General features: G+C 45.2%; 1 protein-coding gene across 1 annotated transcript in view; it reads left to right on the top strand.

Moving 5' to 3' along the window:
• Positions 1 to 27109, top strand: part of LOC137327067 (cilia- and flagella-associated protein 44) — a 216166-nt gene that overhangs the window by 39820 nt on the left and 149237 nt on the right. Inside the window, exons 10-15 of the mRNA XM_067992476.1 lie at positions 1732 to 1779; positions 4166 to 4265; positions 8736 to 8830; positions 19483 to 19692; positions 20926 to 21036; positions 23811 to 23960. Of these exons, the coding sequence (XP_067848577.1) occupies positions 1732 to 1779; positions 4166 to 4265; positions 8736 to 8830; positions 19483 to 19692; positions 20926 to 21036; positions 23811 to 23960 (714 nt within the window). The remainder of the gene's footprint in view (positions 1 to 1731; positions 1780 to 4165; positions 4266 to 8735; positions 8831 to 19482; positions 19693 to 20925; positions 21037 to 23810; positions 23961 to 27109) is intronic.

Here is a 27109-nt window from a genome sequence, read left to right as displayed (position 1 = left end):
ACCATAATGAGGGCAGTAAGAAAAATAGTAATGTTGAACAACTATAACTGATGGTTTATATACTGATATTAAAAGTCTAGTGAAAGGACATGGTTCCCGTAAGATACCATTTACAGTCTCTGCATCACACTTAGTTGAGTGGCTCAAAATAAAACAGCAGCGAATCAGAACTGGAGAGGTAGGAAATGTACTGATCAAAAACCAGGCAAGTGACATTCAAAGACTATTAACTTATGGAAACAACCAATCCTCAGTGACCAATCAGTGGAACCTACCACGGAAAAAAAGAGGGTGAACCAATTGTATCGCTCCAAATGCTGTTTGACAAAAACATTGTCCAATTTTTCTTAGTAACTAAAATTTATCATGTATAAAATAAGATTTTAAACAAAATAAAAATGTCAAACAATTACATATTTAACAACAAAATGACTAAATTAATCTATGGAATTGACTTTTTATGTCTGTTAGCACCTTTATTAAAGTTTATGCTTCAAGGGCCCAGCCTGTCTCAAAAGCCTTTGACTGGATTTGTTTTACTCCATAACACTTGAAGGGAGTTACCAGCCATGCCAGTGGATTCTGAACATGTGCAGATTTCAGAATTTCCCAGCCTGCGTCAATAGATTTGAGTTGAAGTAGAACAGTGTCCTGAGAGAATTTGTCAGTTGCTTTGCTTTTTCCAAAAGAATTCAAAAAAAAATTGGAGATTAAATTCAGGCAATTTTTTAATGAATGATATAGTCAGGATATTTCAAAGTGATTTGAAGTCCTCAGTTGCATGTTGCAAATGTGCAATTAAAGATGACAGGTGGGAGTTTCCACTTGGGTGGAAAACTGCTGCAATTTTGGTGGGACAAGACTGTAATATCCCTGGGCGATATTCTGCGATCAGTCTTATTTTAGGGTTGCCAACTCTGGCTGGAGGTTTTGTCACACGACCTCTTCTCTCCAACTCCCCCCACCCCACCACGCTCCCTCAATTGGTCGCCCAACGTGTTCATCCTCGTGGTGCACCGCCTTCCCGCAGCCAATTGGAAAGCGAGCAGACTCTTCATGACTGTCAGTCAAACAGCCTTTTCTTTCCCATCTCCAACATTTTTAGAACTAATAAACAAAATTGTTGAAAGAATTTTTTTTTAAATGCTCCAATGATTTTTCTCCTGGGTTGCTCCCAGCAGTGTCCTGGAGGTTAATCTTCAATTCCTGGAGACTCCTTCGAGGAGGGAGGAAAATTGCTACTGCAGGGCTCGGGCTTGGGTGCAGCAGCAGCCGGGCATGATTGACTGTCTCCATGGCAACTGAAGAGGAGGGCACTGAATTGTAAACATTTCAGGCAGGCTCCGGCCTTTTAGCGTCCAGCGTTGCTGTGGCATCAATGGCGTACCATGGTTTCCCATCATTTGAATGGCGTACCATGCTTTCCCATCATTTGAATATTCCCTCCCAGATTTAGCCAGCCGCTTTCATCACCTGCTGTCACAACCGAGGGAAAACCCTGTAAGTAGCGGTGGAATGTGGGGAGCTGGGGGATTGGGTCTCTGTCGGATTTTCTGTTCCTGTCTCCGAGAGTTATGTCAGGAAATTGGTGCAACTCCAGAGCAAAATCTGCCCTTGCATTTTTGGGAACTCCAGAATGTGCAGCAGCATTTATTTCAAGGCATTGATGTTTGAGTTTGCTAAATTAATGCAGCCACATAAGGTAAAATTAGCAACTTTGTTTTTCCACAGGATGCCAATGGTAGAATCTGGAAACTTGATCTCTCTTTTTCAAACATTGTAAGTGCAAGAAACTGTTTTGGTTAATTAAGCAGATAAGAATAGGTTCTGAATCTACTGTGGTATTTTGCTCCTTTTCCCTCTATCCCTTATCTCTGTCTTTTTCTCTCTCACCATGTACGTGAACATCTCCTCACCCACAATCTCTTCACTGTTCTATCACTGGTCTCTATCTCTCACTTCCTTCTTCCCATCTTTTTCTCTACGTTCTTCTCATTTTCGTGCTCTGCTATTTCTCTTTTATCTATCTCTATCTGAAAATCATGCACTTACACACATTCTTCTGGTCACCTTTTTATATTTCCTGCTTCTTTTGGCCTCTTACTTCAATCCTCCACTGTGTGTTAAATTTTTTACAATGTTTAAATATCTTGCCTTGTTCACAGAATTATGGAATTCATTTGTTTGTTCTCGGGATGTATGTGACGCTGGTAATGCCACGTTTATTGCCAATCCTTAGTTGTCCTGAGATGATAGTAGTGGTCCATTTCCTTGAACCCCTACCATCCTTGTGGTGATGGTTCTACCACAATGGCGCTAGGGAGGGAATTCCAGGATATTGACCCAGTGCATGATGTAGATAGCATGTACTGCAGCTACAGGGTTCCAGTGGTCCATATTGAGTCCAGTGGCAGGGGCATCGATCAAGTAGCTTGCTTTATCCTGGATGATGTCAAGCTACTTCAGTGTTGTTGTGGCTGTATCCATCAAGGCTACTCGTAAATATGCCAAATTACAACACAGAAGGAGGCCCATCGTGTCTGTGCTGATTCTTTACTAGAGCAACCCAATACTAATCCCACTGCCCTACTCTCTCCCCATAGCCCTGCATGTTCCTCTGCTTCAAATATTTAACCAACTTTTCCTTAAAAGATGCAATAATCTCTGCCTCAACCACTCCCTGTGGCAAAGTATTCCATGCTCCAACAACCCTCCTCACTCTCAGTGACTATTTTAAATTGATGATCCCTTGTTACTGACTCCCCAATCAGAGGAAATAGTCTTTCCCTATTCACTATCAAAACACTTCATAATTTAAAAATCTCTTAAATGTCCTCTTAGCCTTCTCTGTTCCAGTCAAAATAGTCCCAGTATCTCAAGTCTCTCCTCATAACTATGGTTTATCATCCTGGTGAATCTACGCTGTACGCTCTCTATGGCTATAATGTCCTTTCTATGATGGGACACCCAAAACTGCACACTGTACATTAATTGTGGCCTAACCAGCAATTTGAACAAATGTATCACTACTTCTCTATTCTTGTACTCTATGTCCCTATCTGTAAAGCACAAAATCCTTTTGGCCTTTTTATGACACAATCTACCTGCATTCACACTTTCAGGGAATTCTGTAATTGAATGCCTAGATCTCTCTTTTCATCCACACCCATTGAATATATTCCATGTTTTTCCTCCAAAAATGCACTACCTTGCAGTTATTAAATGCATCTGCCACCTATCAGCCCATTCCACTAATCTGTCTATATCTTCCTACGGTCTCTCACTGTCTTTCTCACTGTTTGCCAAACCCCCTACCTTTATGCCATCAGCAGTATTTATGTTTGTGGTCCCTATGCCCAAGTCCAAGTCATCGATAGATACCAAGAACATATATACTCAGCACTGACCCCTGGGATACGCCACTTCCAACCCTTCAATCCAAGCAATATCCATTTATCCAAACTCTTTAGTTCTTCTTGTCTGACAACCAACTTTCTATCGTCGTTGCTATGTTTCCTCTTATACCATATGCTTGAAATTTTCTAACAAACCTCTTATGGGACTCCTTATCAAACACCTGAAAATCTATATTCACTACATCTACTGTATTCCTTTTATCATTCAATTCGGTCACCTCTTGAAAAAACCCTATTTAATTTGCCAAACGCGACTTGCCTTTAACTAATCTGTGCTGGCTGTCTTTGATTAACCCACCCATTTCTAATGTTTACTAATTTATCTCGAATTAAGGATTCTAAGAGTTTGCTCACAACCGAAGTTGCACTAACTGGTCTATAGTTATCAGATTAATCCTTCTTGAACCAAGGTGTTATTTTGGCTGCTCGCCAGCCCAAAGGCACAATTTTCATATTTGCTCCCTCACTCCTTTCTGCAGCCTCAGGATGCAGCCATCAGGGCCCAGTGATGTATCCATCTTGAGTTCTGCTAATTTTTAACCAATTATGCTGTGCCAACCTGGGGTCCTTTTTGCTGGCATTAGTTATGATACGTGGCCAGGATCTCCATTCTCCAGAACTGGCATCCCTCCTACTGATGAGGATAAAAGTCCATCAGAAGAAGGGAACACTTTGTGTGAACAGTGCATCCTTTACAGCCGTTACCAATTTTTACTTGATATGCTTACAATTTTTCTGAATCCTTGCAGACTCAAGACCCTGAGTGTCTGTTTAATTTCCACTCTGGGGAGATCCAGGCCATGGACCTTTCACCACTCACCTATCTGATGGCAACAACAGCACTTGACTGTAGGTTTGACTTCTTTACTTAACTAAAAACATGACTAGATGCAGTTGCAATTCAGCCAGCTATTTTTCTATAAAGAATTAACATATTATCTTGAATCTTCCTAGAATTAATTTTAGACCAATAAACCTGCGAAAAATATCCATATTAACTCCTCTGCTCCATCTTTTTTTCCAAAATAAATTGCAAAGCAGTTTTTTTGAGACTAATAATAACAGTGATGTATGGTATTTCTCGTACTTGGAAAAATGATGAACATATTGTTTGATTTCTTGGGGCTGGTTTTCCTCTCCCTCTCCTCCCTTGTGTTTACTTCAGTTGGAACGTACCTGAATTGGGCTCGCCTGACCTGACCTGACTTAACCTGGTCATATTTGAGGATTCGGGTCACTTAAATCGACCCAACGTACCTCACTGGAAGCCCCAGAGGATGCAATAGCAGAAATGGCCACCAAAGCCTTCTGGTTGCAGTCCAAAAACTGTGTCCAAAGGGCCTACAGCCATAGCCTACGCCCTGCTGGCCCTTTGGAAGGAAAAGGCTTATCTTCTGGCTGACTCACTGGTGGCATCTAAGACCGGATCAGATCTTCGACAGCAGCGGATCAGCTAAGGGAGGAGGCCTTCATAACATTCTTCAGGGAACCTTCTGAATCTCCCTGGCCAGGAATGTAGTTTCTAGTGTCTGAGTCCTCACGCGAGAGAAAGAAGGTCTGCTAGGTCACGTTTAATTTCTCAAATGAATATCTGGTGATTCAGAGGTGTGCAGTAATCTTGGAGCGGTTACATGTCAGTTTATCAGAAATAAAGACCAATACAACCATAGCAGCAACAACTACTTTCATTTATGTAGCACCTTTAATGCAAAAAATGTCCCAAGGTGCTACACAGAGAGACAAATAGAAAACAAATGCTAAGCCAGGAGGTGTGATCAAAAGCATGGTCCATGAGATGAGATCTGAGAAAGCTTTTAAAGGAGGGGAGAGAGGTGGACAGGTGGTGTAGGGTACAGGATTGTTTTGGGTCATTTAAATGTCATGAACTTTTGACTCTTTGGCTAATGAAAAATCCAGCCTGTAAGTTAACCACAAACTGCTAAGACTGTCTACTGCTAAGAAAAACAATAGAAAACAGACATAGAACAGGAAAGGTCATGACTTTGGCCACTGCAACAAAAAGAAACGGTGACAGAAGAGGCCCCTTTTATGGGAGTCAGAAACCATGAGACTAAGCCTCAGAAACCGTATATAATGGAGAGGTGATCTTAAAGAAGAGGCAAAGAAGGAAGACAAGGAAGAATTAGTTTGGTAGACACCCCGGGCTCTCCTCCGGTCTGGTTAATCTCGCGTTCTGAACCAAGTTCTCAGTTGTGAGTACTGTTTAGATCTGTTGCTTATTGTTGTTTGGCAATCAAATAAAGTGTTCAGTAATCTTGATACCAGTTTCTGCGGTTGTTGTCTCTACTCAGGGTTAGAACTAGTAATAAGGTTATTTCCCTAAACGTAGGAACAAATAATTAATAATAATCTTGGTTTAAGGAGGGAATTCGAAAGGGTAGGACTTAGGCGCCTGAAGACTCTGCTGGCAATGGTTTTTTAAAATTCATTCATGGGATGTGGGTGTCACTGGCGAGGCCGGCATTTATTGCCCATCCCTAATTGCCCTTGAGAAGGTGGTGGTGAGCCGCCTTCTTGAACCGCTGCAGTCCGTTTGGTGAAGGTTCTCCCACAGTGCTGTTAGGAAGGGAGTTCCAGGAATTTGACCCAGCGACGATGAAGGAACGGCGATATATTTCCAAGTCGGGTTGGTGTGTGACTTGGAGGGGAACGTGCAGGTGGTGTTGTTCCCATGTACCTGCTGCTCTTGTCCTTCGACGTGGTAGAGGTTGTGGGTTTGGGAGGTGCTGTCGAAGGAGCCTTGGCGAGTTGCTGCAGTGCATCCTGTGGATGGTACACACTGCAGCCACTGTGCGCTGGTGGTGAAGGGAGTGAATGTTTAAGGTGGTGGATGGGGTGCCAATCAAGCGGGCTGCTTTGTCCTGGGTGGTGTCGAGCTTCTTGAGTGTTGTTGGAGCTGCGCTCATCCAGGCAAGTGGAGAGTATTCCATCAAACTCCTGACTTGTGCCTTGTAGATCGTGGAAAGGCTTTGGGGAGTCACTCACCGCAGAATACCCAGCCTCTGTCCTGCTCTTGTAGCCACAGTATTTATGCGGCTGGTCCAGTTAAGTTTCTGGTCAATGGTGACCCCCAGGATGTTGATGGTGGGGGATTGAGCGATAGTGGGGCGAAGGGACCAGATTGAGGCCCGAATCAGAAGAACGGAGAATTTGGGGCCGTTGGATTTTGGGGCTGGAGGAGATTGTAGAGGAAGGGTGGGGTGAGGCACTGGAGGGATTTAAAGACAAGGACGAGAAATTTCAACTTGAGGCAGGAAGCCAACGTATGTCAGCGAGGATCGAGATGGTGGGTGAGCAGGATTTAATGTGAGGTAGGATACATGTAGCAGAGTTTATGGAGGGTGTTGGATGGGAGGCTAGCAAGGGGAGTGCAATTGTGGTGGGAGGAGATAAAAACATGTATGAGGGTTTCACTGGTGAAGGTGAGCAATGTTGCAGGGTGCTGAAGAGGACATGGGGGGTCTGAACATTTGATCTGGATCAAACAGGATGCTGAGATTGTGAACAGTCTGGTTCGGCTTTAGAGTGTGGCAGGCAAAGGAGATGGAATCTGGTAATGCCTTTCACCTTCCCATTGCTGAGAGGGAGGAGATTAAACTCGTCCAAGATGTCCGAAAAGGTGTCTGACAGCACAGAGACATCCAGGGGATTGAGAGAAGTGATGGAGATGTAGAGCTGGGTGTCATTGTGTGCTTGTAGAAGCTGAGCACAAGTCTGCAGTGATGTCAATGAGGGTCAGTATGTAGATGAGAAAGAGGAGGGAGCCAAGGAAAGATCTTTGAGGGACTCCTGAGATGACAGTTCAGGAATGGGAAGAGAAGCCATTCCTGCTGGTGATCTGCTTATGATCAGATAGGTAGGAGTAGGACCATGTGAAGGTAGTCCCACAGAGCTGGACAATGGAGGAAAGGCATTGGAGGAGGATGGCATGAGTAACCGTCTTGAACTCTGGAAAAAAAATGACCAGGAGAGATAGCATCATAGTCAAGGAGTGTATAACTGATGACTCTTGTTAGGGCCATATCGGTGTTGAGAAGGGTGGATGCTGGACTGGAGGGAGTTAAACAGGGAGTTAAGGAGAGATGGGCTCAGAGTTGGGCAGCGGTGATTGGGCAGGAAAAGAAGGCTGGAGATGGGGCAATGATTAGTGAGGAAGGAAGAGTCGATGATGGGCTATTTTGAGTCGGGGTTGATAATGGTGGTTTTGAAGAGGAGAGGGCCATGCCTGAGGAGAGGGAACCGTTGACAATGTCAGAGATAGCATGGGAACCAGGTAGGGGATTTGAATGGGAAGGTGATTGAGAGATTCGGAGTTGGGTATCATAGATGAGATGAGGGAGGGGCGAAGCTGCAGAGTTGGGAGCTCAGGGTTAAAGTGGGTGAGGCTGGGGTTTGTTGGAGGGGTGGAGGAAGGGGGTGGCCACAGCAAAGCAGGTGCACAGATGGTGTCGATCTTGGTGAAGATGAAATCCATGAGCTCATTGCATGTGGTGAGGATGGAGGGGGAGAGGGGATCAAGGAGCCAGCTGGTATCAAAAAAAGAAGCATAGAGTTCCCCTTACCTTCTAGGGCATAGTTTAAGTGACATCAAAGTTCCTTAATCTAAGGCCATAGAATAATCCCGATTAAATCCCACCCCGGCATCATGCTGGTGAATCTATGCTGTACGCACTCTATGGCCTCAATGCCCTTTCTATAATGGGGCACCCAATACTGCACACAGTACTCTAATTGTGGCCTAACCATTGTTTTGTGCAAATTTATCATTGTACTCAATGTCCCTATTTGTAAAACCCAAAATGCTGTTGGCTTTTTTATGGCTTTATCTGCCTGCACTCACACTTTCCGAGGATTATCTATTTGAACCCCTGGATGTCTGACTATCGTCAGCATCTTTCCCTTGATTGTACACTCCCATGCCTTGACTTTCTCTCAAAAATGCACTCCCTTACACTTCTCCACTTTAACTTGCACTTGCCACCTGTCTGCCTATTTTGCTGGGCAGCCTCCATCCTCCTGAAGTCCTTTACAGTCCTCCTTTGCCAAACTCCCTATTTTTGTGCAATCAGCAGATCTTGATTATGTGCTCCCATACCCAAGTCCTTTTTCTAAACATTTGTGTAGATGCGAGTTGCTTCAGGTACATTGGCATGCTTTCTTCAATACCACAGAACAGGCTGTCAGTGAGGAGATTTGTGTGTGTCGTTGTGTGCTTTATCAGTGTTCTTTGTCAGGACGTCAGTGCTAAAAATCTCAGACAACTTCTCAGGTGCTTTTCTTCTTCCGTTACAATTTCAGGCACGGTGCGCATCTATGACTTTGTGAGAAATGAAGTAATGACCAATGTGAAGTACAGGCAAGGCGGAACTGCACTAACTTGGGCACCTCTTGTGGTACGTGCAACCTCACAGCAGTGTTTGTTGCTACAGCTTTGAAGGGAACGGGTAGCCATCGCATGTTCAGAGCTAGCAGCTAGGGAAGAATTTACCAAGAATGCACTGATGGTGAGGTGCACATTTGCAATTTTCAGAGGAATGGCTGATGTTCCTCAACACTGGTGCAAACCCGGACAACTTAAGCTGCAATTTGAATAAGAATGACACGTAATAGGGTAGTTTATCAACTTGTCCTCCGGGCGTCAAACTGGCATTGGGAATCAGCCGCCATTAGAAAAAATGCCTGATTATCATTTATTTCAGTGTAAATAAAATATCTTTCCATGTTTCCATATGTCTCGCTCCATATCTTTATCCATATCTCTATTTCTCCATATCTCTCGCTCCATATCTCTATCCATCTCTCAATCTCTCCATATCTCTCAATCTCTCCATATCTCTCAATCTCTCCATATCTCTCAATCTCTTCATATCTCTATATATCTATCTTCATATCTTTCTCTCTCCATATCTATCTCTCTACCCACATCTCCTTACCCACATCTCTCTACCGCTCTATATCGCTCCATATTTCTATCTCTCCGTATCTCTATCTCTCCATAATCTCTTAATCTCTCCATATCTCTTAATCTCTCCATATCTCTCTATATCTATTTTTCCATAGCTCTGTCTCTCCATATTGCTCCATCTCTATCTCTCCATATCTCTCTATTATCTTCATATCTCTCTATCTCTCCTTATCGCTCTATCTCTATATTTTTAATATCACTATTTTTCATATCTCCATCCCCCCCACGTCTCCATCCCCCCCACGTCTCCACCACCCCCCCCACGTCTCCACCACCCCCCCCACGTCTCCACCACCCCCCCCACGTCTCCACCCCCCCCCCCACGTCTCCACCACCCCCCCCACGTCTCCACCACCCCCCCCACGTCTCCACCACCCCCCCCACGTCTCCACCACCCCCCCACGTCTCCACCACCCCCCCCACGTCTCCACCACCCCCCCCACGTCTCCACCACCCCCCCCACGTCTCCACCACCCCCCCCACGTCTCCACCACCCCCCCCACGTCTCCACCACCCCCCCCACGTCTCCACCACCCCCCCCACGTCTCCACCACCCCCCCCACGTCTCCACCACCCCCCCACGTCTCCACCACCCCCCCCACGTCTCCACCACCCCCCACCACGTCTCCACCACCCCACCCACCACGTCTCCACCCCCCCCAAATGCTCTGTCTCCATAATTTTCTCTCCATATCTGACAATTTCTCCATATCTCTCTCTCCATAAGGACATGAGAAATAGGAGCATGAGTGGGCTGAACGGCCCCTCGAGCCTGCTCCGCAATTCAATAAGATCATGGCTAATCTTTGACCTCAACTCCACTGTCCCGCCCAATCCCCATATCCCTTTATTCCCTTAGATTCCAAAAATCCAACGCTCTCAGCCTCTCCGTATCTCTCTATCTCGCTCCGTATTGCTCTCTCTCCCCGTATCTGTCTCAATCTCCCCGTATCTGTCTCAATCTCCCCGTATCTGTCTCAATCTCTCCATATCTCTCTATATCTATTTTTCTATATCTTTATCTTCATATGTCGATCTCTCCAACTCTCTATCTCTCCATATCTTTATTTATCCATTTCTATATCCATATCACTCAATCTGTGCATTTCTCTCAATCTCTCCATATCTCTTTATATCTATTTTTCCATATCTCTATCTACATATCTCTATCTCTCTAAAATCTCTCTAGCTCCATATCTCTCATTTCATATCTCGCAATCTCTCCATATCTCTCTCTCTCCCCATAAGAACATAAGAAATAGGAGCAGGAGTAGGCCATACAGCTCTCGAGCCTGCTCTGCCATTCAATAAAATCATGGCTAATCTTCGACCTCAACTCCACTGTCCCGCCCAATCCCCATATCCCTTTATCCCCTTAGATTCCAAAAATCTATCTCTCTCTCTCCGTATCTCTCTCTCTCTCCGTATCTCTCTCTCTCTCCGCATCTCTCTCTCTCTCCGTATCTCTCTCTCTCTCCGTATCTCTCTCTCTCCGTATCTCTCTCTCTCCGTATCTCTCTCTCTCCGTATCTCTCTCTCTCCGTATCTCTCTCTCTCCGTATCTCTCTCTCTCCGTATCTCTCTCTCTCCGTATCTCTCTCATTCCGTATCTCTCTCTGTATCTCTCTCCGTATCTTTTTCTCCGTATTTCTCAATCTTCCCCTATCTCTCAATCTCCCCATATCTCTCCATCTATTTTTCCATATCTCTATCTCTTTATAATCTCTCGGTCCATGTCTCTCGCTCCATAATCTCTCAATCACTCCATATCTCTCGCTCCATATCTGTCCATTCATATCCCTATCTCCCCATATCTCCCTATCTCGCCATATCTCTCTATCTATTTTCCATATCTCTATCTCTCCATATTTCTATCTCTTTATATCTCTATCTCTCCATCTCTCTGCTACTCTCTCTCTGCAACTCTCTATCCGTATCCCAATCTCCCCATATCTCTCTATCCGTCCGTGCCTCTATCCGTCCGTGCCTCTATCCGTCCGTGCCTCTATCCGTCCGTGCCTCTATCCGTCCGTGCCTCTATCTGTCCCTATTTTTCTCCATATTTCTCTAACCATATCTTTCTCCATATCTCTCTATCCATATCCTAATCTCTCTATCTCCCCATATCTCTCAATCTCTCCATTTCCCTCTATATCTATTTTTCCACATCTCTACCTGTCCATATCTCTACCTTTTTTTTATTTGTTCATGGGATGTGGGCGTCGCTGGCAAGGCCGGCATTTATTGCCCATCCCTAATTACCCTTGAGAAGGTGGTGGTGAGCCGCCTTTTTGAACCGCTGCAGTCTGTGTGGTGAAGGTTCTCCCACAGTGCTGTTAGGAAGGGAGTTCCAGGATTTTGACCCAGCGACGATGAAGGAACAGCGATATATTTCCAAGTCAGGATAGAGTGTGACTTGGAGGGGAACGTGCAGGTGGTGTTGTTCCCATGTGCCTATTGCCCTTGTCCTTCTAGGTGGTAGAGGTCGCGGGTTTGGGAGGTGCTGTCGAAGAAGCCTTGCCGAGTTGCTGCAGTGCATCCTGTGGATGGTACACACTGCAGCCACAGTGCGCCGGTGGTGAAGGGAGTGAATGTTTAAGGTGATGGATGGGGTGCCAATCAAGTGGGCTGCTTTGTCCTGGATGTGTCGAGCTTCTTGAGTGTTGTTGGAGCTGCACTTATCCAGGCAAGTGGAGAGTATTCCATCACACTCCTGACTTGTGCCATGTAGATGGTGGAAAGGCTTTGGGGAGTCAGGAGGTGAGTCACTCGCTGCAGAATACCCAGCCTCTGACCTGCTCTTGGAGCAACAGTATTTATGTGGCTGTTCCAGTTAAGTTTCTGGTCAATGGTGACCCCCAGGATGTTGATGATGGGGGATTCGGCGATAGTAATGCCATTGAATGTCAAGGGGAGGTGGTTAGACTGTCTCTTGTTGGAGATGGTCATTTTCTGGCACTTGTCTGGCGCGAATGTTACTTGCCACTTATCAGCCCAAGCCTGGATGTTGTCCAGATCTTGCTGCATTATCTGAGGGGTTGCGAATGGAACTGAACACTGTGCAATCATCAGCGAACATCCCCATTTCTGACCTTATGATGGAGGGAAGGTCATTGATGAAGCTGAAGATGGTTGGGCCTTGGACACTGCCCTGAGGAACTCCTGCAGCAAAGTCCTGGGGCTGTCCACACCGCTACCTGTCCACACCGCTACCTGTCCACACCGCTACCTGTCCACACCTCACTCACTCCCCATGTCTCTCTATATCTTTTTCCATATATATCTTCATATCTCTATCTCTCCATACTTCATATCTCTCAATCTCTCCACATCTCTCAACCGTCCCATATCTATCTATTTTTCCGTCTCTATCCCTCCGTGTCTCTATCCCTCCGTGTCTCTATCCCTCCGTGTCTCTATCCCTCCGTGTCTCTATCCCTCCGTGTCTCTATCCCTCCGTGTCTCTATCCCTCCGTGTCTCTATCCCTCCGTGTCTCTATCCCTCCGTGTCTCTGTTTTTCCTTATCGCTCTCTATCTCTCCATATCTCTGTCTCTCCACGTCGCTCTCTGTCTCTCCAGGTCGCTCTCTGTCTCGCCACATTGCTAGCTCTCCATATCTCCATATCTCTCCATATAGTGCTGAAGTCTTGTGCTTCAGAACTAGCTGCGCCTCTAGTCAAACTTTTCCAGTACAGCTACAACACTGGCATCTACCCGACAATGTGGAAAATTGCCCAGGCATGTCCTGTCCACAAAAAGCAGGACAAATCCAATCCGGCCAATTACCGCCCCATCAGTCTACTCTCAATCATCAGCAAAGTGATGGAAGGTGTCATCGACAGTGCAATCAAGCGGCACTTACTAATAACCTGTTCACCGATGCTCAGTTTGGGTTCCGCCAGCACCACTCGGCTCCAGACCTCATTACAGCCTTGGTCCAAACATGGACAAAAGAGCTGAATTCCAGAGGTGAGGTGAGATTGACTGCCCTTGACATCAAGGCAGCATTTGACCGAGTGTGGCACAAAGGAGCCCTAGTAAAATTGAAGTCAATGGGAATCAGGGGGAAAACTCTCAAGTGGCTGGAGTCATACCTAGCACAAAGGAAGATGGTAGTGGTTGTTGGTGGCCAATCATCTCAGCCCCAGAACATTGCTGCAGGAGTTCCTCAAGGCAGTGTCCTAGGCCCAACCATCTTCAGCTGCTTCATCAATGACCTTCCCTCCATCATAAGGTCAGAAATGGGGATGTTTGCTGATGATTGCATAGTGTTCAGTTCCATTCGCAACCCCTCAGATAATGAAGCAGTCCGTGCCCGCATGCAGCAAGACCTGGACAACATCCAGGCTTGGGCTCATAAGTGGCAAGTAACATTTGTGCCAGACAAGTGCCAGGCAATGACCATCTCCAACAAGAGAGAGTCTAACCACCTCCCCTTGACATTCAACGGCATTACCATCGCCGAATCCCCCACCATCAACATCCTGGGGGTCACCATTGACCAGAAACTTAACTGGACCAGCCATATAAATACTGTGGCTACAAGAGCAGGTCAGAGGCTGGGTATTCTGTGGCGAGTGACTCACCTCCTGATTCCCCAAAGCCTTTCCACCATCTACAAGGCACAAGTCCGGAGTGTGATGGAATACTCTCCACTTGCCTGGATGAGTGCAGCTCCGACAACACTCAAGAAGCTCAACACCATCCAGAACAAAGTAGCCCGAATGATTGGCACCCCATCCACCACCCTAAACATTCACTTCCTTCACCACAGGCGCACAGTGGCTGCAGTGTGTACCATACACAGGATGCACTGCAGCAACTCGGCAAGGCTTCTTCGACAGCACCTCCCAAACCCGTGACTTCTACCACCTAGAAGGACAAGAGCTGCAGGTACATGGGAACAACACCACCTGCATGTTCCCCTCCAAGTCACAAACCATCCCGATTTGGAAATATATCGCCGTTCCTTCATCGTCGCTGGGTCAAAATCCTGGAACTCCCTTCCTAACAGCACTGTGGGAGAACCTTCACCACACGGACTGCAGCGGTTCAAGAAGGCGGCTCACCACCACCTTCTCAAGGGCAATTAGGGATGGGCAATAAATGCCGGCCTCGCCAGCGACGCCCACATCCCATGAACGAATATAAAAGAAAATATCGCTCTCTCGCTCCATATCGCTCTCTATCTCTCCATATCGCTCTCTATCTCTCCATATCGCTCTCTATCTCTCCATATCTCTCTCTATTTCTCCATATCGCTCTCCATCTCTCCATGTCGCTCTCTATCTCTCCATATCTCTCTTTCTCCATATCGCTCTCTATCTCTCCATAGCGCTCTCTATCGCTCTCTATCTCTCTATCTCTCTATCTCTCTATCTCTCTATCTCTCTATCTCTCTATCTCTCTATCTCTCCATCTCTCCATATCTCCATTTCTCCATATCGCTCTCTATCTCTCCATATCTCTCTATCTCTATCGCTCTCTAGTTCTGTATTTCTCCATATTGCTCTCTATTTCTCCATATCTCTCTCTGTCGCTCCATATTGCTCTCTATTTCTCCATATCGCTCTCTATCTCTCCATATCTCTCTTTCTCCATATCGCTCTCTATCTCTCCATATCGCTCTCTATTGCTCTCTCGCACGATATCTCTCTCTATCTCTCCATATCGCTCTCTATCTCTCCATATCTCTATTTCTCCATATCGCTCTCTATCTCTCCATATCTCTCTGAAGCTCCATATCGCTCTCTATTTCTCCATATCGTTCTCTATCTCTCCATATCTCTATTTCTCCATATCTCTCTCTATCGCTCCATATCGCTCTCGATCGCTCTCTCGCTCGATATCGCTCTCTATCTCTCCATATCACTCTCTCTTGCTCCATATCGCTCTCTCTCCATATCTCGCTCTATCTCTGCATAGCTCTATCTCTGCATAGCTCTTTTTCCATATCTCTATTTTTCGATCTCTCTCTATCTCTCCATATCTCTCTCGATCTCTCTATATCTCTATTTCTCCATATCTCTATCGATATCTATATCTCTCCATATATCTCTATATATCTCCATGTTGATATCACTCCATATCTCTCTCACCATATAGAATCGTAGAAATTTATGGCACAGAAGGAGGCCATTCGGCCAATTGTGTTTGCGCCAGCAGAAAAGAGGCATCCAGCCTAATCCCACTTTCCAGCACTTGGTCCGTAGCCTTGTAGGTTACGGCACTTCAAGTGCATATCCAGCATCCTTTAAATGTGATGAGGGTTTCTGCCTCTACCACTCTTTCAGCTAATGAGTTCCAGACCCCACCACCCTCTGGGTGAAAACATTTTTCCTCAGCTCCCCTCGAATCCTTCTACCAATTACTTTAAATCAATGCCCTCTGGTTATTGACCCCGCTGCTAAGGGAAATAGGTCCTTCCTATCCACTCTATTTAGGCCCCTCATAATTTTATACACCTCAATTAAATCTCCCCTCAGCCTCCTCTTTTCCAAAGGAAACAACCCCAGCCTATCCAATCTTTCCTCATAGCTAAAATTCTCCAGTCCTGGCAACATCCTCATAAATCTTCTCTGTACCCTCTCTAGTGCAATCACATCTTTCTTGTAATGTGGTGACCAGAACTGTACGCAGTACTCAAGCTGTGCCCTAACTAGTGTTTTATACAGTTCTAACATAACCTCCCTGCTCTTATATTCTGTGCCTCGGCTAATAAAGGAAAGTATCCCATATGCCTTCTTAACCACCTTATCTACCTACCCTGCTACCTTCAGGGATCTGTGGACCTGCACTCCAAGGTCCCTCTGTTCCTCTACACCTCTCAGTATCCTCCCATTTATTGTGTATTCCCTTGCCTTGTTTGCCCTCCCCAAATGCATTACCTCACCCTTCTCCAGATTGAATTCCATTTGCCATTTTTCTGACCACCTGACCAGCCCATTGATATCTTCCTGCAGTCTACAGCTTACCTCCTCACTATCAACCACACGGCCAATTTTGGCATCATCTGCAAACTTCTTAATCATGCCCCCTACATTTAAGTCTAAATCATTGATATATAACACAGAGGCAAGGGACCTAGTACTGAGCCCAGCACAATCCCACTGGAAACCCAGTCACAAAAACACCAATTGACCATTACCCTTTGCTTCCTGCCACTGAGCCAATTTTGGATCCAACTTGCCACTTTATCTTGGATCCCATGGGCTTTTACCTTTCTGACCAGTCTGCCAAGTGGGACATTGTCAAAAGCCTTGCTAAAATCCATGTAGACTACATCAAATGCATTACCCTTATTGACCCTCCTTGTTACCTCCTCAAAAAATTCAATCAACTTAGTCAGGCATGACCTTCCCTTAACAAATCCATGCTGACTGTCCTTGATTAGTTCGTGCCTTTCTAAATGACGATTAATACTGTCCCTCAGAATTGTTTCCAATAATTTGCCCACTACCGAGGTTAAACTGACTGGCCTGTAATTACTCGGTTTATCTCTTTCTTCCTTTCTAAACAACAGTACAACGTTAGCAGTCCTCCAGCACCACACCTGTAGCCAGGGAGGATTGGAAAATGATGGTCAGAGCCTCCACTATTTCCTCCCTTGCTTCTCTTAACAGCCTGGGATACATTTCATCCAGGCCTTGTGATTTATCTACCTTCAAAGATGCTAATTCCCTTAATACTTTCTCCCTCACTATGTTTATCCCATCCAATATTTCACATTCCTCCTTCCTAACTACAATGCCTGCATCGTCCCCTCTTTTGCGAAGACAGATGCAAAGTATTCATTAAGAACCAAACCCACATCTTTCGCCTCCACACATAGGTTACCTTTTTGGTCTTAAATAGCCCCTACTCTTTCCTTAGTTATCTAATAGGCCCTACTCTTTCCTTAGTTATCCTCTTGCTCTTTATGTATTTATAAAACATCTTTGAGTTTTGCTGACTTTAATTGCCTATATTCTTTCATGCCCTCTCTTTGCTTTCCTAATTTCCTTTTTAATTTCACCCCTGCACTTTCTATACTCCTCTCAGCTCTCTGTATCTGACATAATAGAATCATAGAATGGTTACAGCACGGAAGTAGGCCCGTTGAGGTCCATGCCGGCTCTGCAAGAGCAATCCAGCTAGTCCCACTCCCCCGCCCTTTCTGTAGCCCTGCAAATTTTTTCCCTACATGTACTTATCCAATTCCCTTTTGAAAGCCATGATTGAATCTGCCTCCACCATCCCCTCGGGCAGTGCTTTGCAGATCATAACCACTCGCTGTGTAAAAAAGTTTTTCCTCATGTCACCTTTGGTTCTTTTGCCAATCACCTTAAATCTATGTCCTCTGATTCTTAACCCTTCTGCCAATGGGAACAGTTTCTCTCTATCTACTCTGTCTAGACCCTTCATGATTTTGAACACCTCTATCAAATCTCCTCTCAACCTTCTCTGCTCCAAGGAAAACGACCCCAGCTTCTCCAGTCTATCCATGTAACTAAAGTCTCTCATCCCTGGAACCATTCTAGTAAATCTCCTCTGCACCCTCTCTAAGGCCTTCACATCCTTCCTAACGTGCAGTGCCCAGAACTGGACACAATACTCCATAGCTAATTTAAACCTTATGATACTATGATCACTGTTCCCTAAATGTTCCCCCACTGACTTGCTCCACTTGGTCCACCTCATTCCCCAGATCCAGATCCAGCAATGCCTCCTTCCTTGGTCAAGAAAGTTCTCCTGATCACACTTCAAAAATTCCTCTCCCTCTTTGCCCCTTACACTATTATTATCCCAGTCTATATTAGCTTCCCTTTTTTGCCTTATGCTACCCTGTATGCTCCTTGACATCCAGAGGGCTTTAGATTTGGGAGTGCCACCCTTTTTCTTTGTGGGAACATATCTCTCTAGCTCTCCATATCTTTATTTTTCCATATTTCTTACACTTCTTATCTCATAGTCTTCATATTGCTATATCTCTCCATAATGTCTCTAGCTCTCTCTATCTCCATATCTCTTTCTCTATATCCCTACCTCTCTTTCTCCATATCTCAATGTCTCTTTCTCTATATCTCTCCATATCTCTCTCTGTGTGACTGTATGCCTCTATCTCTATTGCACTCTGTCTCTATCCACCTATCTCTTCAGCATTTTCTCTATTTATTTACATCTTTCTCACTATCTCTATTTCTACATCTATCTGTCCATCTATCAATCTATTCAATCTCTATTTGTCTCTATATCTTTATCTGTCTATATATCCATTTCTCCATCTAGCTGTCTATCCATCTCTATCACTCTATATCACTATTTATCTCTACCTTTGTCTCTCCATGTATGTCACTCTATCTATCTATCTATCTACTGCTCAATCTATTTAACTCTTCTCAATTTCTTTATCTTGATTGTCTATATCTATCTATCTCTATTTATCTATCTTTCTGTATATCTCTGTCTATATCTCTCTTTATCTCTACCTATCTATTTCCATGTATCAATCTTTCCGCATTTATCTATATATCTATTTTCTATCTAAGTATTTATTTATCTAGGTCCCTATCTAGCTTACAGTCTAGCTCTCTATCTAGCTCTATTTCTTATCTATGTGTCCACAAAGCTTTATGCTATCGGCACATTTAACGATACTACACCCTGTTCCATACAATTCCCATGGGTCCCAGAACTGATCCCTGTGGGGCACCATTGGTTACATTTCTTGGGTAGATCATTTTGCCTTTATGACCTTCTCCTCAATGAATGCTAACAATTTGATAAGACAACTAGATTGCAAGCTAGATAGGGAGCTAGATAAATAGATGCATAAGCCTTAATCTCCCTTAAGTATCTTAGAAGAAAACAACATTGATTGGCTTACCCTCGCCATCTAGTTAAGTTAATATGATGTGATGCCCTTTCAGCTAATACACAGCGATATTTATAGTAATGTTGCACATTTATAGTAATTGTTCCTTTCACTAATCAAAATAACTTTTGTAAATGAATTTCCCTTCCTACCTGTAATTTTAATCCTGTATTTTTGTTTAATTTATGTAGAATTTCAAAATGTACAAACTTCTTTTCCTTTACAGCTATACCCAAAGGGAAACATGATTGTTGTAGGGTTTGAAGATGGTGTTATCCGCATCTTGGAAATATATAACCCTAAAGGCCTTGCTCTTGTTGCTGGGCGAAAGCAAGTTGGTGAGGCTGAGATTCGACTAAAACAGGCTTTGAAGCCACACACAGCAGCTGTCACTGCTATTGCTTATGAACAGAATGGAGAAATGGTTGCAACAGGTGTAAGTATTCGCAGATAAATGCATCTAAAGCACATTGGTAATTCCTTGTTCGTTCGTCTGGACGCGGTCTCTTCCACCACTCACTTCAACCGCCGTTCTGTCTCGCTTTGCTCTCCCACCTCATCTCCTCCCATGCCCCTCCTTGAAGCATTGCACTATGTCTGTGTCAGCCTCCTCCATCTTCTGTCACTGCTATACTGTGGAGCACCTATCCTGTCACTATCACTGTCCCAGGCTGTTGTCTGTCCAGAACAGGCTTGCAGGCTCCCTCTACTCTACCTGGGCTTTTCTTCTGACAGAAGCAAAGAAACTTTCAAATGCCCACAGAATGTGTGGTCACACCCTTCTACCCTTGAACTGCTGTTGATGCTGGGAAGTTCTGCAAACTGCACATGCTCCGGATGCATAAATGTGATTGAAAGCTCTTGCTTTGTGGGGTAAAAATATCCAGTCAAAGCCTAGGCTTTTGAAACAAGGTGAGGTAAAAGTAGCCAACTAAGGCTTTAAAAGACATCAGTGGGCACATTTAATCATATTATTGTGAAATATGCAATCTTGTGATTTTAAAAAATGTTGTTTAAACTGTTACATTGGAAATTTGTTTACAAGTTCAATTACTGAGGGAAAAAGAGGATCAAAAATATTCAGGTGAAGGTTGATAAATTGCTTCATATCACCATCTGGTGGACAAAGCACAGAACTACAGTCACAGACTGTCATGAATAGGAAGATCCTATTAAAAAAACAAGACAGTAGACATCACCAGATGTAGGCAGAATTGATATGGAAAACTCATAAGCACCACTGAGATAGGACTTTGGAATGACAGGGTATCACGTTCTTAATAATATAATAGATGTCCCATGGCAATGCTCATAGTCAGTTGGATCGTATGCTATTTTATAAGGAATGTTATACCATGTAGAGCTGCTAAGGTGCACCAGTCCCTTGAAGGCCATTAAGCCCTTTGTCATGTCAACACTGCGTGAGTTTAGAGTTCAATGACTCGGCAGGTCAGACTCTGAGCTTGTTTGTCTTTTTTGATGTGTGATTGGTGGGGATGTACGAACATTCTGACTGAGATGTTGTGGCCCTGCAGAGTTTCTTTGTTTCATCCTTCTCCCCCGCCCCCAAGTATGAGTACAGTGTGATGGACGACAAATGTTCACTAGATGTGCCAGTTTGAAATGAGTGTACTAAGGATCATTGTTTGTGTTTGTTCTTCCCTCATAGAGCAGAGATAACACAGTGTTTTTCTTTCTAACTGGGAACCAATATGCACCAGTGGGATTCATCAATGTACCAGGACCAGTTGTGAGCTTGCAGTGGTCTCCACCTTCACATGTATGTACAACACTGCATTCTACTATGGAGTGAAATGAAAGAACTGATTTTACGTAGCACTTTTTGTTATTTTCTTCACTTGTATTCTCCTATGCATCAGGATTGTATTATCTTGCTCCCGCAAAGCCATTGGGGGAAGAATATATGGAGTATTTAATATTCAGGTCCGGATGATCTCAAAACCCTCCAATGAGGTTCCAATGCCTTGCCACAGTTTACCTGCTGCTGTATTTGTGTATATGTTTCTGTGTCTGTATTTGTGTATATGTTTTTGCATCTATTTGTGTATCTTTCTGTATTAGCATTTCTACATCTGTATTTGTGTATGTTTCTGTGTGTGTATTTGTATATAGGTTTCTGTGTGTGTATTTGTATATAGGTTTCTGTGTGTGTATTTGTATATAGGTTTCTGTGTGTGTATTTGTGTATAAGTTTCTGTGTGTATTTGTGTATAAGTTTCTGTGTGTGTATTTGTGTATATGTTTTTGCGTCTATTTGTGTATCTTTCTGTATTAGCATTTCTACATCTGTATTTGTGTATAAGTTTCTGTGTGTGTATTTGTGTATAAGTTTCTGTGTGTGTATTTGTGTATAAGTTTCTGTGTGTGTATTTGTGTATAAGTTTCTGTGTGTGTATTTGTGTATAAGTTTCTGTGTGTGTATTTGTGTATATGTTTTTGCGTCTATTTGTGTATAAGTTTCTGTGTGTGTATTTGTGTATATGTTTTTGCGTCTATTTGTGTATAAGTTTCTGTGTGTGTATTTGTGTATAAGTTTCTGAGTGTGTATTTGTGTATATGTTTTTGCGTCTATTTGTGTATCTTTCTGTATTAGCATTTCTACATCTGTATTTGTGTATAAGTTTCTGTGTCTGTATTTGTGTATAAGTTTCTGTGTGTGTATTTGTGTATAAGTTTCTGTATGTGTATTTGTGTATATGTTTTTGCGTCTATTTGTGTATCTTTCTGTATTAGCATTTCTACATCTGTATTTGTGTATAAGTTTCTGTGTGTGTATTTGTGTATAAGTTTCTGTGTGTGTATTTGTGTATAAGTTTGTGTGTGTGTTTGTGTATAAGTTTGTGTGTGTGTATTTGTGTATACGTTTCTGTGTGTGTATTTGTGTATACGTTTCTGTGTGTGTATTTGTGTATAAGTTTCTGTGTGTGTATTTGTGTATAAGTTTCTGTGTGTGTATTTGTGTATAAGTTTCTGTGTGTGTATTTGTGTATAAGTTTCTGTGTGTGTATTTGTGTATAAGTTTCTGTGTGTGTATTTGTGTATAAGTTTCTGTGTGTGTATTTGTGTATAAGTTTCTGTGTCTGTATTTGTGTATAAGTTTCTGTGTGTGTATTTGTGTATAGGTTTCTGTGTGTGTATTTGTGTATAGGTTTCTGTGTGTGTATTTGTGTATAGGTTTCTGTGTGTGTATTTGTGTATAAGTTTCTGTGTGTGTATTTGTGTATAAGTTTCTGTGTGTGTATTTGTGTATAAGTTTCTGTGTCTGTATTTGTGTATAAGTTTCTGTGTGTGTATTTGTGTATACGTTTCTGTGTGTGTATTTGTGTATACGTTTCTGTGTGTGTATTTGTGTATAAGTTTCTGTGTGTGTATTTGTGTATAGGTTTCTGTGTCTGTATTTGTGTATAAGTTTCTGTGTGTGTATTTGTGTATACGTTTCTGTGTGTGTATTTGTGTATAGGTTTCTGTGTGTGTATTTGTGTATAAGTTTCTGTGTGTGTATTTGTGTATAAGTTTCTGTGTGTGTATTTGTGTATACGTTTCTGTGTCTGTATTTGTGTATAAGTTTCTGTGTGTGTATTTGTGTATACGTTTCTGTGTGTGTATTTGTGTATAAGTTTCTGTGTGTGTATTTGTGTATAAGTTTCTGTGTGTGTATTTGTGTATAAGTTTCTGTGTCTTTTTTGTGTATAACTTTCTGTGTCTTTTTTGTGTATATACTTTTGTCTGTATTTGTGTATATGTTTCTGCAACTGTATTTTCATGTATCTGTATATATGTGTGCCTGCTGTACAGTGCTGTGCAGTGCCATGTACAGATTTTTGTTAACCAACGGTATTAAGGGATAAGGGGCTAAGGCGGGTATATGGAGTTAGGTCACAGATCGGCCATGATCTCATTGAATGGCGGAACAGGCTCGAGGGGCTAGATGGCCTACTCCTATTCCTATTTTCCTATGTTCCTGTGCAGTGCAGTGTGTCTGTTTATACATGGCACTGATACTCGTGCTGATGCCGCAAACCATTGGATTGACGGAGGTTGAATTGAAGCAGTGCGAGCCCCGCCCCCCCCCCCGTGCCCACTGCTCTCCCTGCTTGAGCCCCTGGCTCTCCTGGTTAATAGCATTGGTGCTCAGCCTCTGCTGATGATTTTTTTGTGACAACGTTCACTGATGGCCCAGACATTAGCTGAACCCCTAAACCAGGCAGGACTGAGGTTCAGCTCCAGTCTGCATTGAATTAACTGATCTCAGACCGACCATTAGTAACACTTCTTGGAGGATTGCTGCTTCTGATCGCTAATCAGTGACCCTTGCTGGACGGGCATGTGTGGTACTGTCAGCTGTGAAGACAGCATTGGGCTCAGCTGTGGTGCAGCTCATGATCGAATAGTCAGGTAAGTTGCTGTGGATTCAGGAGGAAAAAGGGTAAAGAGACAATTAGCGAAGAAAAAAGATAGGTGCTTCCCAATACTTTATGTGTGTAAAAGTCTTGTGTTGTGATGATCTAATGTTGCCCTTTTTCTGTTTGTTAGGAGAAAAATATGTTGCTCATATTTTGTGAAAATGGTTACGTGGTTCAAACTGCATTTCCAGAACTCGAGGAACTAGACACGACTTTAACTTTTGAGATTCCCCTTCACAAAGAGTACTTCCGTTTCAACAGCATCAGGTCTAACATAGAGGTAATTTATGCATCATTTGGCACACCTATTCCCAGCCCATCAAACTATCAAAACGGGCTACTTTGGAAAGAATGTAGCATTGCAGGATCACGAGGTCGCCATGTAAGTTGGGATGAAGAAGGCACTTCAACTCATTTAAGGGGTTACCCTGCAAACCGGTACCCCCTCTCAGGAATTCATTAATGTGTAGCTCGTAATTTTCCATCCACCCATTTTAACTTTTCCATCGAAAACTGTTGTGCCCATTCCAGGCTTCTGCTGGGGACATCAAGTAACTGATCTATTAGAGGCAAATAAAGTTTGACAAACTTGATAAGAGTTTTGTTTTGGAGAAGTAACTGATTGGATAGATAAAGATAATGCAATCGATGTAGTGTATATGGAGTTTGAGAAGGCATTTGATAAGGAGTCTCACAAGAGGAGTCTTAGAAAAATTCAGGCATGAGGTATAAGAGGAAATGTAACAGCATGGACAGAAAGTTGGTTGACAGACAGGAAATGAAGAGTTAGGTAAAATGGGTGTTGCTCAGATTGGGGAAGGGTTGGGAATGGTGTATCCCAGGGGGTCAGTGCTGGGATTGGGGAAGGGTTGGGATTGGTGTATCCCAGGGGTCAGTGCTGGGATTGGGGAAGGGTTGGGAGTGGTGTATCCCAGGGGTCAGTGCTGGGATTGGGGAAGGGTTGGGAGTGGTGTATCCCAGGGGTCAGTGCTGGGATTGGGGAAGGGTTGGGAGTGGTGTATCCCAGGGGTCAGTGCTGGGATTGGGGAAGGGTTGGGAGTGGTGTATCCCAGGGGTCAGTGCTGGGATTGGGGAAGGGTTGGGAGTGGTGTATCCCGGGGGTCAGTGCTGGGATTGAGGAAGGGTTGGGAGTGGTGTATCCCAGGGGTCAGTGCTGGGATTGGGGAAGGGTTGGGAGTGGTGTATCCCAGGGGTCAGTGCTGGGATTGGGGAAGGGTTGGGAGTGGTGTATCCCAGGGGTCAGTGTTGGGATTGGGGAAGGGTTGGGAGTGGTGTATCCCAGGGGTCAGTGTTGGGATTGGGGAAGGGTTGGGAGTGGTGTATCCCAGGGGTCAGTGCTGGGATTGGGGAAGGGTTGGGAGTGGTGTATCCCAGGGGTTAGTGCTGGGATTGGGGAAGGGTTGGGAGTGGTGTATCCCAGGGGTCAGTGCGGGGATTGGGGAAGGGTTGGGATTGGTGTATCCCGGGGGTCAGTGCGGGGATTGGGGAAGGGTTGGGAGTGGTGTATCCCAGGGGTCAGTGCTGGGATTGGGGAAGGGTTGGGAGTGGTGTATCCCAGGGGTCAGTGTGGGGATTGGGGAAGGGTTGGGAGTGGTGTATCCCAGGGGTCAGTGCTGGGATTGGGGAAGGGTTGGGAGTGGTGTATCCCAGGGGTCAGTGTGGGGATTGGGGAAGGGTTGGGAGTGGTGTATCCCAGGGGTCAGTGCTGGGATTGGGGAAGGGTTGGGAGTGGTGTATCCCAGGGGTCAGTGCTGGGATTGGGGAAGGGTTGGGAGTGGTGTATCCCAGGGGTCAGTGTGGGGATTGGAGAAGGGTTGGGAGTGGTGTATCCCAGGGGTCAGTGTGGGGATTGGGGAAGGGTTGGGAGTGGTGTATCCCAGGGGTCAGTGCTGGGATTGGGGAAGGATTGGGAGTGGTGTATCCCAGGGGTCAGTGCTGGGATTGGGGAAGGGTTGGGAGTGGTGTATCCCAGGGGTCAGTGTGGGGATTGGAGAAGGGTTGGGAGTGGTGTATCCCAGGGGTCAGTGCGGGGATTGGGGAAGGGTTGGGAGTGGTGTATCCCAGGGGTCAGTGCGGGGATTGGGGAAGGGTTGGGAGTGGTGTATCCCAGGGGTCAGTGCGGGGATTGGGGAAGGGTTGGGAGTGGTGTATCCCAGGGGTCAGTGCGGGGATTGGGGAAGGGTTGGGAGTGGTGTATCCCAGGGGTCAGTGCAGGGATTGGGGAAGGGTTGGGAGTGGTGTATCCCAGGGGTCAGTGCTGGGATTGGGGAAGGGTTGGGAGTGATGTATCCCAGGGGTCAGTGCGGGGATTGGGGAAGGGTTGGGAGTGGTGTATCCCAGGGGTCAGTGCGGGGATTGGGGAAGGGTTGGGAGTGGTGTATCCCAGGGGTCAGTGTGGGGATTGGGGAAGGGTTGGGAGTGGTGTATCCCAGGGGTCAGTGCAGGGATTGAGGAAGGGTTGGGAGTGGTGTATCCCAGGGGTCAGTGTGGGGATTGGGGAAGGGTTGGGAGTGGTGTATCCCAGGGGTCAGTGCTGGGATTGGGGAAGGATTGGGAGTGGTGTATCCCAGGGGTCAGTGCGGGGATTGGGGAAGGGTTGGGAGTGGTGTATCCCAGGGGTCAGTGCTGGGATTGGGGATGGATTGGGAGTGATGTATCCCAGGGGTCAGTGCGGGGATTGGGGAAGGGTTGGGAGTGGTGTATCCCAGGGGTCAGTGCTGGGATTGGGGAAGGGTTGGGAGTGGTGTATCCCAGGGGTCAGTGTGGGGATTGGGGAAGGGTTGGGAGTGGTGTATCCCAGGGGTCAGTGCGGGGATTGGGGAAGGGTTGGGAGTGGTGTATCCCAGGGGTCAGTGTGGGGATTGGGGAAGGGTTGGGAGTGGTGTAACCCAGGGGTCAGTGCTGGGATTGAGGAAGGGTTGGGAGTGGTGTATCCCAGGGGTCAGTGCTGGGATTGGGGAAGGGTTGGGAGTGGTGTATCCCAGGGGTCAGTGCGGGGATTGGGGAAGGGTTGGGAGTGGTGTATCCCAGGGGTCAGTGCTGGGATTGGGGAAGGGTTGGGAGTGGTGTATCCCAGGGGTCAGTGCTGGGATTGGGGAAGGGTTGGGAGTGGTGTATCCCAGGGGTCAGTGCAGGGATTGGGGAAGGGTTGGGAGTGGTGTATCCCAGGGGTCAGTGTGGGGATTGGGGAAGGGTTGGGAGTGGTGTATCCCAGGGGTCAGTGCTGGGATTGGGGAAGGATTGGGAGTGGTGTATCCCAGGGGTCAGTGCTGGGATTGGGGAAGGGTTGGGAGTGGTGTATCCCAGGGGTCAGTGTGGGGATTGGGGAAGGGTTGGGAGTGGTGTATCCCAGGGGTCAGTGCTGGGATTGGGGAAGGGTTGGGAGTGGTGTATCCCAGGGGTTAGTGC

This window comes from Heptranchias perlo, chromosome 11, assembly GCF_035084215.1.
Source record: "Heptranchias perlo isolate sHepPer1 chromosome 11, sHepPer1.hap1, whole genome shotgun sequence".
Classification (NCBI taxonomy): domain Eukaryota; kingdom Metazoa; phylum Chordata; class Chondrichthyes; order Hexanchiformes; family Hexanchidae; genus Heptranchias; species Heptranchias perlo.
Note: the sequence above shows the minus strand (reverse complement) of the source record. Positions and strands in the feature narration are given on the sequence as shown.